This window comes from Thamnophis elegans, chromosome 5 (assembly GCF_009769535.1).
Source record: "Thamnophis elegans isolate rThaEle1 chromosome 5, rThaEle1.pri, whole genome shotgun sequence".
In the NCBI taxonomy this organism is placed as follows: Eukaryota; Metazoa; Chordata; class Lepidosauria; order Squamata; family Colubridae; genus Thamnophis; species Thamnophis elegans.
This window is the reverse complement of record NC_045545.1, coordinates 27,777,220-27,789,131: the sequence shown is the minus strand read 5'-3', so window position 1 is coordinate 27,789,131 and position 11,912 is coordinate 27,777,220. Positions and strand designations below refer to the sequence as shown.

Sequence of the window (11,912 nt, the reverse complement as noted above, 5' to 3'; positions counted from 1 at the left end):
ATTGCCATTTCATGGAACTAACAATTTACCTATTATCTATACAGCTTTCCTTTAAAAAAACAAAATTTTCGTTGATGTTCTTTTTGGAAAGGAAAAAAAGCTATTTTCCCCACAGCTAGTTAAGGTCATCCAAAGGCCGTTTCTTCTCTTTAAAAGACGCACCCCTTCCTGTTTCTATGTAATTCTATTAAATATAGATTTAAAAAAGCAAGCACAGGCAACAAAACAGCTGCTGTCTTGTGATGCCTGAATATTGGGTTTTAGTTTGGCTTGCGGCTGGTTTCACAAGCACGTGGTCCTCTCAGCCCACAAGGTTGCTTATCAGCCCTTTCCCCATTTACACCTAACGAAAATCTACGGCGGTCGCAGCCTCCCTCCTTTGATGGTCCCCCGACGGACACGTTCCCACGACCCAACCACGTTGTCCACCCAGCCACTCCTGCAAGGTGGCCAATAATACAAGACTTCCCCTTCCCATTCCTCAGTTCCAGGCTTCTGCCCCGAAACTAACCCCATCGGCATGCGGGGGGAGAAACGGGGATTCCTCCACTCCGCGACACAACCCCCCCCCCCCGCTTCTCGCGCCGTGGCAGCTGATCTCTCGCCCTCGTCTACCCCGAAACCCGTCGGGAGCCCGGCTTGATTTCCTTCAGCGCCCAGCGGCTCCCCCTCGCTGCCGGCTTCCTGTGTTGCAAGGAGAGGTGCGGGTAAAACGAAACTCCCGCTTCCGCCCAGTAAGAACAAGCCAGGATCGCCCAGCGACAGGTCTTGCCCCCAGCCGAGCAGGTAAGCTTTTCTGCCCATCCGGGCGCATTCCCGGCCACCTTCCCGCCCTCCGGGAAGCCCCCCTCCGCCGTTGACCCTCTTGAGGGGAGGAGAACCGGCGGGCAGGCGCTGGAAGATGCAGCCAGTCGAGCTTTTGCGTTGTGCCCGCCGCCCACTTCCTGAAGGCTGGAAGCGTATGGGGAAAAAAAAGACTTGGGGAGAACTTGTTGCGCTACGGGTGGGCGGGTTTGCGGAGCCTTTATGGGGGGCGTCCCTCCCTCTTCAGGTAGGGTTTTTCTTTGGCGTCCACAGCTACTATCTGGCTAGATCCGACCCCGATTGCCCCTATAAATGCTGGGAAATCCTACTGGATTTCCTCGGTGACTTTGCCCCCGTCTCCTAATCATGGCAAGGGGCCGCTTATTTTGAAAGTCGCCCGGTTGAAGCCTGAGAAAACAGCTTAAAGCCGCTAAAGCTAAGTGCAAAGTACAGGCGTGACGGGATATTTCAGCTTGGCCGGTAAACGTTACACAGCAGCGGCAGTGTTGTGGTTGTGCCGTCTTAGCTGCCAACGAGCCAACAGTTCTGACCTTTGATTTAGAGTGGGCTTGGATCTCTTGCTGGCTTGGGTGCTCTTTCCTTGCGGGTAACTGGATTCGGGGAAAACCCAAAAGTGAACGTAAGAAGAGGGAGCTCCTTCCTTGGGGATCTCTGTATTGATTCTCGATCGGCTGTTTCTGGGCTAAACAACCCACCATCATTGATGGAGAACCTCAAGGTTTGGTATTCCTATGTGTTTGGGGAACCCCAGACTTGTGCAATTCAATTCCCAGAACTCAAACCTCTCTCTCTCTCTCTCTCTCATCTCCTCTCTCTCTCTCTCTCTCTCTCTCCCCCTTTATCTCTCTCTCTCTCAAAGATTACTTTTATAAGAGTAACCCTAGTTCATTTAAGTGAAGAATGCACTGATAGCAAAGAACATATGGAAGAATAGAGGAATAGAAAAGATGCTTTTTAGGATAGCTTTTTTCACTTTGGAAATTAAGTACAGTACTATTGCTAGGTAACTTCATTATGAAGATCAATATTTAAATAGATTTGCTTCAGAATGCATTTTAACTCCCAGTCTAAAGCTTACAAATAAAGCAAAGTTTCAGTGGTTGTTTTTAAAAAATAAAAGAGGGAATTCTTTCAATCCTCTACTTAAATCTGGACAGACTGGGACAAGTAGAATATTATTATCCAGGAGGGTTTATTTAGTGTAGACTCTGTTATGTAAGGATGCTTCAAATCGGAAGAGGGATTAGGATGATGATCGATATAATATCTTAGAATTTTCAGTTTCTCTTGTTGGTGAATTTACATCTAAGAAATTTACATAATTCCCAAAGCAGGACTGGAGAGAAGGCTTTTGCAATTCCAGGGTCACTGTGCATGAGAAAATCCCAGTGAGTTTCCAATTGCAGTCAGTTTTAAAGGCTGTCATGCATATGTATCTATTAATACACAGAAGGCCAAATAAAGAAACTGGAGACTATGATGTAATAAAACACATACCTATCCAGGGAGTAAACTCAGTACAGTTTCTGAATAGGCATACTAATAATCATCTGCAAATACCATAAATAAACACAGTGTGACTTATTTAACTTATATGTGACTTATTTTATTCCTTAGTTCTCATTATGTCAGCCAATGTTACATGCCTATCCGAAAGTAATCCTATTTGAAGTCTGTAGGATTTTATTCTTAATTGGTATGCGGTTTAGCCTAAGATTTTTTTGGTGAGATTCTTTTAAAACTGATCTTCCATATTCTCTAAAAAGTAGGAGATTGGGCCTGGGTTAGTACTGGAACTGTAAACTAGACTGACAAGTTGAGAGAACATCTGGCAGAAGATACATGGATTGTATCTGAGATTTAGGTAGACTTACAAAGCTTTATATTTAAGCATGTATGAGATCGGTATGTTTTACTATGCAACAGAGCAAGGACTTCCTAATTGGAAAATGATAATGGTTTTAAATTACAATTCTAAACAATTCAATTCCATTGCCGTTTCACATATAGGTTTTATTCTTAGCTGAGAGTGATGGGAAAATATGAATGCAAACCCCGATTTTGTTCTTATTCTCATCATGCTATGCAAACATAATATGGTGGCTGAACATTATACATAAATATAAACAGAAAGTGTTCCTGATACTATGCGATGTAAATTGTCCAGTATTACCCTAAACTGATTTATTTATCTGTAGAAGAGAGAGACTTTTGTATTCACATGGGAAGCCAAGGATAAACGCAAATTTTGTTATCATGGCTTCTGTTTATCTTGATATGTATGATTATCTTGGTATGATTCCATTTATGATTCTTGATTCTATTGGCAGCAGTGCCCAGTTTATACATATTACAAGATAGTATGCATATGAAAGTCATATAATTTAAGTAATAGCTGGCAACATGATGGAAACATTTTTGTGTTGGTCCAGATTCCATCTGTGTGTAACAAGACCGTACAGGTATGACTTATGAACACAATTGAGCCCAAAATTTTGGTTCCACCACAATCCGTGAAGCCCTTCTGCGCGGAGACATAAGCGCAAAGACTAAATCGCGCCGTTCTAAGCGCTAGGGAAAAACGCGACCCTAACCGCGATGACATAATCGTGGAGGGCAAAATCGCACATTCCCAAGCACTCACTACCCTAAACCTAACTCTAACCTAACCCTAAACCTAACCCTAACCTCACCCTAAACCTAAAACAAATCCCTAAACCTAATCCTAACGCTTACCTTAAATGAAGTCGGCTTTCTGTCACGGTGCCGTTTTAAAAGCGCCCTTATGTTGCCGCGCTGTTGTAGCGGCGGTGATGACGCGCGGTGATTTTATCGCCGCGATTTGACCAGCGCGGTTTTGTCGTGCCACGAAAATTTTAGTTGCTAAGCAAGGCAGTTTTAAGTGGGTTTTGCTCTATTTTACCACTTTTCTTGCCACAGTTATTAAGTGAATCACTATAGTTATGAAGTTAGTACAAAGGTGTTAAGTGAATCTGGTTTCTCATTCACTTTGCTTATCAGAAAGTTGCAAAAGGTGAGCACATGACCCCAGGATACTGCAACCATCATAAATACATGTCAAGTGTTCAGGATCATGGGGATGTTGCAATGGCTGTAAGTGTGAAAAACGGTCATAAGTCACTGTTTTCTTCAATGCTGTTGTAACTGTGGACTCGATATAGTTAAATAATCTTATTGCTTGTTTAAGATTGAAATGTTCTCTGAATCCACAGTAATACTTTGCACACATCTATATCAGTTTAGAGTTATTATTCCACATTAAAAGGGTACAGAAAGAAATATAATATGCACTTCTTTCTGTACCTTTAATACGGAAATAAGTGCAAAATGACATATGTATATGTAAACGTGTGATTGCCATTTATGTTCTTCAGAGTAAGATATGTTGAAAAACAAAGCTTAATCTGCATCTTTATTCTAAAATTTAGGCCATATTGAATCTACAGCACAGATAAGCCAGGATGCCGGAAAATCCAATTGCAGGTAAGTATTTTTGAAATAAGCTTATCACTTGGTTGAAACATTTCAGTTATCTTAATTATGTTTTTTAATGAATTTTTATGATGTTTTGGGGGATCCAACAGATAAGCAGCAGATCCTGAGGATTCTGGAGCGTCTACTAATGAAACTTCATGAGAAAGGAGACACTTCACACAGTGATAATCTGGCTTTTCTATACAATACTCTCAAGAACCCTTTATTCAACCATGTGCTGACTCTTCAGCAGTCCATAAAGCAGCTGAAAGAACAAGTGAGTAATAAAAGAGAAAGATTTGATGGATGCTGATTGGTTATGTTGCAAGATAGTTTGAAATAGTAGTAGTGTTTATGGGAAGTATCAGGATCACACTAAGATGACTTATCACTTTGCTGTTTGTATGTACACTGAAGCTTTGCACTAAGGGCAAATTCCTTGTGTGTCCAATCTCACTTCGTAAATTAAGAATTCTGTTCCGTTTCGCTCTGCTCCGCTCTGCTCCTATTCCCATTCCTTTTTCTATTCCTATTCCTATTCTGCATCTTTCTCCTTCTTTTAATTAATTCATTAGTAGTTTGATTGAATTAGCTGAAGTTACATAAATAGTGGACAGGATTCTGAGTTTCCAAAAGCTTTTCATCAGACGTGATGGTTTTATGGAGAAAGGAAAAAAAAGAGGGAGATAACTAATATAATTGAAGTTCAGCAATATTCTGCTTTCTCTACCTGCCACTTCATCTAGACCAGTGGTTCTCAACCTGTAGGTGGGGACCCCTTTGGGGGGGTTGAACGACCCTTCACAGGGGTCGCCTAAGTCCTTCGGAAAACACATATTTTTGAAAAAATACGGAAAACATAAAACAATTTATGGTTGGGGGTCACCACAACATGAGGAACTGTGTTAAAGGGTCACGGCATTAGGAAGGTTGAGACCCACTGATCTAGACTTTCTCAACCTTGCAACTTTGAAAGGTATAGGCTTTAACTCCCCCAAACTATGGAACAATCATTTGTGGGTGCTCCATCACTGGAGGTTTTTAAAGAAGAGATTGGACAGTCATTTGGCTGGAATGGTATAGTGTCTCTTGCTTAGGCAGGGAATTGGACTAGAAAACCTCCAATGTCCCTTCCAACCTTGTTATTCTGGTCTGTTAAAACTCCACATCCAGCATAATTATGACTTGTTTGAAGAAATATAAAGGTTGTGACAAATTTGACATGGCAAATCAGGGAAGAGTGATATTTGTACAAATAGTCCTTAACATATGACCAGTTAGTTCAAAGTTAGACAGGCTTGGGAAGTTTTTTAGCCCCTAATGCACTTTCTGCTGTCCCCCTCAGTTTTATGATTATGATCTGGATGCTTGGCAGCTGTTCCCACTTACAACTAGTTGCCAAGTGCCTCATGATCACAGGATCACATTTGCAATCTTTCGTGCTAAAGTCAATTGTGAAGCCAGCAAGGAAGGTTGCAACTACTCCTGTCTGCTGTGAGGACTTCCTCTCATCACTGGGACTTGGCTGATGGTGTGGCCTACCAAAGGAGCTACCAAGAGGAGCAGAAATGGAACTTAGATCCAGAATATCCAAACTCCTTTGAGATGGTCCACTAGAGCAGTTCCCTTCCATGTATGTTCCACTTAACAGTCTGGGAGATTGTTAATAGCCACAACTGGGATTGCAGTCATTGAGCAAAGCAGTCACACTATCTCACTTAACAACTGCTTTCCTTAGTGTCTGAGATTTTGGTCCCAATTGTAGTCATAAGTCAAGGATTCTCTTATATATTACTTTTGTGTGAAAATACATGCAGAACTGAACACTTTTGACAGTTTTAAAAAATAATTAAGAACACTTTATTAAAAAATATAGCATTAAGAATTGAATCAATTCTTAATGCTATATTCTGGTTGCTAACAGCAGGGAGGTGACACGGGCTGGATCCAGGCGGTTATTACCGCCTTGCATCGGGAGGGGCACTTCCCCGCTGCACTTAAAACGGCGGTGGTGAGACCCCTCCTGAAGAAACCATCTTTGGATCCAGCCGTACTTAACAACTACCGTCCAGTCTCCAACCTCCCCTTTATTGGGAAGGTTGTTGAGAAGGTGGTGCCTACCAGCTCCAGCGGTCCTTGAAGGAAGCCGACTACCTGGACCCCTTCCAGTCCGCTTCAGACCTGGTTACAGCACAGAAACCGCTTTGGTCGCATTGACCGATGATCTCTGGAGAGCCAGGATGGAGGCCACGCCTCCTCTTGGTTCTCCTTGACCTCTCGGCGCTTTCGATACCATCGACCATGGTATCCTTCTGCGACGACTGCGGGAGGTGGGGGTGGGTGGCACTGTTTTTGCAGTGGTTCTCCTCCTACCTCTCGGACAGTCGCAGTCGGTGTTGGTCGGAGGACAGAGATCGACCATGAGGCCCCTAACATATGGGGTGCCGCAGGGTCGGTCCTGTCCCCCGTACTATTTAACATCTACATGAAACCGCTGGGCGAGATCATTCGGAGGCACGGGATAAGATACCACCAATATGCGAACGATACGCAGCTGTATCTGTCCGCCCCGTGCCAACTCAATGAAGCGGTGGACGTGATGAACCAGGGTCTCGAGGCCGTCAGGGACTGGATGAGGGCTAACAAGCTTGTACTCAACCCAGAAAAGACCGAGTGGCTGTTGTGTTTCCCTCCCAAAAAATTTGGTTAGTGTTTCCATCGCTCAGGCTGGGGGGGCCAAATTTTACACCCCTCAGACAGGGTTCGCAACTTGGGAGTCGTCCTGGATCCACAGCTGACCTTTGATTACCACCTGTCGGCTGTGACCAGGGGGGCATTTGCCCAGGTTCGCCTGGTGCGCCAGTTGCGACCCTACCTGAATCGGGAGGCTCTCACAACAGTCACTCGCGCCCTTGTGACCTCTAGGCTGGAATACTGCAACGTGCTCTACATGGGGCTGCCCTTGAAGAGCATCCGGCGGCTTCAGCTAGTCCAGAATGCGGCCGCGCGAGTGATTGTGGGTGCACCTCGGTTCACCCACATAACACCTATCCTCCGCGAGCTGCACTGGCTACCTGTTGATCTCCGTGTGCGCTTCAAGGTGCTTCTTACTACCTACAAAGCCCTTCATGGTAGTGGATCTGCGTACTTGGGAGACCGCCTCCTGCCAATCACCTCCTCTCGACCCATAAGATCTCACAGATTAGGCCTCCTCCGAGTGCCATCTGCCAGCCAGTGCCGGCTGGCAACTACGCGGAGGAGAGCCTTTTCAGTAGCAGCTCCGACCCTCTGGAACGATCTCCCCGTGGAGATTCGTACCCTCACCACCCTTCAGACCTTCCGCACAGCCCTCAAGTTCTGGCTATCCCGCCAGGCCTGGGGGTAAGACCATAATCCGCCCCCACCCGAATGTTGTATGAATGTTGCTTGATTTTAATTATACATTGTGTTTTATGTTATTGTATGTCTTCCCCTCCCATACAAGTTGTTAGCCGCCCTGAGTCCCTCAGGGAAAAGGGCGGCCTATAAATAAACACAACTACAACTACAACTACATCAAGGTTTATCTATTATATTTTATCCTGATAAGGCTCTCATAGCATTTACATGATTTGTCTCCACAATCACCTTGGTATAAGCCTATTCCAATTGTTGTGGAATAGGCTTGGTTTAAGACAAGAAAGAGCGCAAATCAATTTTTTTAAAAAAAGTATAAATGATCCAAGATCAGAAATAATGAAAAATTAGCATGTAATAAAATAACTAATGTGTAAAATAAAAATTTTAAATTGCAAGAAATTCTAAAGCATTAGTAGGTAACAGTGAATAGCATAAAGGAGGAACCAGGTGTCTTTTAACAATTGCAGTTATGGATAAGAATTTTGCAACCTTCTCAGAGGTTTATGAAAGGTAATCAGCCAGGAGAAGAGTAACAGCCTGCTGGTCACATTGGAAATTAGTGTTATTAATTATTGGAGATGTGAAACCTGATCACCTTTGGGTGGTGCAATAGACATTTAATAGCAGTTGTGAGATAGATTCTACTTCTGAATAAAAACAAGTTCAGCTTTCATATGAGAATCTTATATTTCTGTTATTGCCCTAATATTGTAGCACCCTAATCTGGGCCAAAGTAAATAGTCTTCTATTGTATATAAGATATTACAGTATTATCTATAGCAGCTGCCAGGGTAATTTTGAAGATATATTTATCTGGACCATCTCCAGTCTTCACCTGATATTCCCTACAGCATTACATCACTTCAGTTAATAGCTGTCATAAAGACTGTATTCTTGTCTCAACAGTGCACATCAGAGACTGGTTTTGTGACTTCTGTGGTAACTCCTATGCCAAAATGTGTTTAAACCCTATTTTATTTGATTCAGAATTACAGGATGCTTTTTATTTATATGGGTTTAGATTCCAACCAAGTAAGAAAGCTTTAGAGAGTAGCATTTATTAAAACGTATATGGTTACAGTTTAGTCCCTCATGAATTGCTGATGTACGCCATTTCTTTAAAAAGCTATAAATCATTATAGTGCCATTTTTTCTTGTCAGTTTTCCAAAGCAAAGTGACTAAACCTTGGAGCCAAAATGTCTCTGATAGAAAAGAAATGCTACCTAGTTTCAGATATTCTGTTCACATCTAACTTTTTAAAAATATCTTCGAGTTAGTCTTAATTCTTGGCAACCATATAAATGAGTCCATGCAGTTTTGTTGATCAATTTTCAGAAGTGGTTTGTCATTGTCCTCTTCCTATGGCTGACAGAAAATCACCCAAAGACCATCTAAGTGGTTTCTGTGCTTAAGGCAGGATTAGAATGTTTAGCCTCCCATCTTCTAATCCAAAGTCCTCTGGTTTTAAAATGTGTGGTGTGAGGACAGGAGCAGAATGAAGAGACACTGATTATTTGTCCTTGAACATTAAATGAGGTTTTGTGGATTATTGTGATTTTTTTTGTCTTTGAAAATGAAGATGCAGATCACTGTGATCAATTATGTCTGTCTGAGAAAATATATGCAGATCGATCTCATTAAAAGTAGTCCTTGACTTACAACGGTTCATTTAGTGACTGTTCAAAGTTATAATGAAAAAAGTGACATGACCGTTTTTTCAAACTTATGACACTTGCAGCATCCTCATGGTCATGTGATCAAAATTCAGGGCGCTTGGCAACTGACTCATATTTATGATGGTTGCAGTGTTCCTGGATATATGAACAGTTTTTTATGACGTTGTTAAATGGGGCAAAACTCATTTAGTGAATGTCTTGCTTAGCAACAAAAATTTTAGGCTCAATTGTGGTCATAAATCACCTTTATTATCTGTTACGTTTTCACAATGGAATTGGCTGGATTATATAATTCCAAAAAAAATCTCCCAAACCCAACAATCCTGAGAAGCTTATTCTTTCTGGAGTTTAAAAATCCTTTTATGTAAGAAAACAAAGAACGTCAAATAATAAGAAGTGAATAAGAAAATAAAGAAGAAAATAAGAAAATAAATCAATCCTAAACTATAAGGATCAGTTTATATTAACAATTCAGGATAATTATTTTTCTACCTTGCTTTTAGTTAGAAAATAATTCCCTTTTGTGGGTTTCATACACGTGAGGTAAACAATAAGGTGAATATTGACATGTTCACTTACACATTGATTCAGTAATATTCCAGAAAGGAAAGTTGTTTTTCAAACTGAGCTTCCATCTTATTTAAGCAGTACTATATGGCCACTAATGCTATTGTTGTGTATTAAATATTTAGAATTTGTGGTAACATCTTGTCTTGTTCCTCACAGCTTAGGTATATGCCTCCAGATCGTTCAGTGGATTTGATTTTACTAGGCGAGGGTTGCTGGTATTTGATGCTGACCCACATCCTGTGTTAATGGGAACATCCAGAATGATAAGCAAATGGCTCCGCTAATTTCCAGATTTGAAGTGGATGAATTTAATTTGATAATCCAAAAGATGGCAAAGGTAAAATTGCAGTGGTGCAATATATAAAAGTTTCCTTTTATTCCAAACCGTATGGTTACTAAAGTCAGTTTCTGAATCATGAATTAATTTTTTTTTAAACCAAGTCTCATTGCCTCCTTAGCATATATATTCACAGCTTAAGACCTCTCGCAGGTGTAAAGTTCCACCAAGCTTGGTGCTGCTTACCAAAAATATTATTTTGATATTGATTAAGTTTTCTTATACTGTATGGCAATTGTAACTCCAATTTGAGACAAGGTGTATGCAATTCGGACACCTCACTTTGTGACCCATGATCCTTGCTTAACACTGGCAATAGAGATTGATGGAATTGCCATTGCTAAGTGATGCAGTCACATAATGTTACACTTCATGCTGCATTGCTTAGCAATAGAAATTTCTGTCCCAATTACCATCACTAAGCAAGGACTAGCTGTATTTTTAGGAGAAATGGTGTGTGTGTGTGTGTGTGTGTGTGTGTGTGTGTGTGTGTGTGTATCAGTGATGGAATAACTGTTTACTACCTGTTCTGTGGGTGTGGCTTAGTGGAATATATGTTGTTTTATTTAACGGTTATATTACATTGAACACACCCCAGAACATCTCTTTGAGGGAGATGTTGGGTTTAGGAATATGAAGAGTAAATAAATATAAATAATGATTGATGTTTTGACCATGAAGAAAGTGGACTATACTTTTAGGTTCTGCAGGTTTGGGAGATTTTTTTCCCCACTCATGTTGTAATGCAAATCTTAGTCATCTTTTATTAATAGAAAATGATGTTTTGCAATTGTAGAAATATTGTATTTATAACATTACTTTTCTCCTTCACAGGGCAGGCAAATTGAGTATATAGATATAGAGAAACCATGTAATAGGGGCCTTGGATTTAGTGTGATTGCTCTTAAAAATCAAAGCTTTGGAGAAGTTGGTATCTTTGTGAAAGAAGTACAGCCAGGAAGCATAGCAGCCAGGTAAGAAATTTAGGAAGACTTCTTGATATACTCTAAGGTGTCCTATTGAAATGTTATAGATTTTATAATTTTCCTGGCCAGATGATCACTGGATCAGATTAGAAGAATGCACCTCATGTCAGATTTGTAATGATAAATAGGATAAAGGTGGTATAGATAGTAAAGAATTTTAATGCAGGAAGTCCTCAACTTACGACCACAATTGAACCCAAACTTTCCAGTGCTGAGCAAGAGAATGGTTAAGTGCCCAATTTTATGATCTTTCTTGACTCAGTGTTAAGTAGATCAGTGCAGTTGTTAAGTTGATAACATGGTTGTTAAGTGAATCTGGCTTCCCCCATTCACCTTGTCTGTCAGAAGGTCGCAAAGGGTGATCACGTGACCCCAGGACACTACCATTGAATTTTGGTCACATGACCATGGGGAGGTTGCAGTGGTCCTGAGTGTGAAAAATGGTCATAAGTCACCTTTTTCAGTGCTGTTACTTTGGTCACTAAACAAATGGTTTAAGTCAAGGACAACCTGTAGTTCTGTTGTCACGAGTACACAGTATAGTTCTCTGTTAAGAATACATTGAAGAGGTTGATGCAACTTACTTATTTCTTGACATCTTCTGGGAGTTATTTTGTCATGTT

At 41.2% G+C, this 11,912-nt stretch overlaps 1 protein-coding gene across 1 annotated transcript in view; it reads left to right on the top strand.

Moving 5' to 3' along the window:
• Window positions 1-597: 597 nt before the first annotated feature.
• Window positions 598-11,912, top strand: part of PATJ (PATJ crumbs cell polarity complex component) — a 165,357-nt gene continuing 154,042 nt past the window's right edge. The window contains 7 exon segments of the mRNA XM_032217300.1: window positions 598-786; window positions 4,275-4,329; window positions 4,431-4,597; window positions 10,123-10,150; window positions 10,153-10,194; window positions 10,197-10,303; window positions 11,138-11,277. Coding sequence (XP_032073191.1) covers window positions 4,308-4,329; window positions 4,431-4,597; window positions 10,123-10,150; window positions 10,153-10,194; window positions 10,197-10,303; window positions 11,138-11,277 — 506 coding nt within the window. The 5' untranslated portion in view covers window positions 598-786; window positions 4,275-4,307.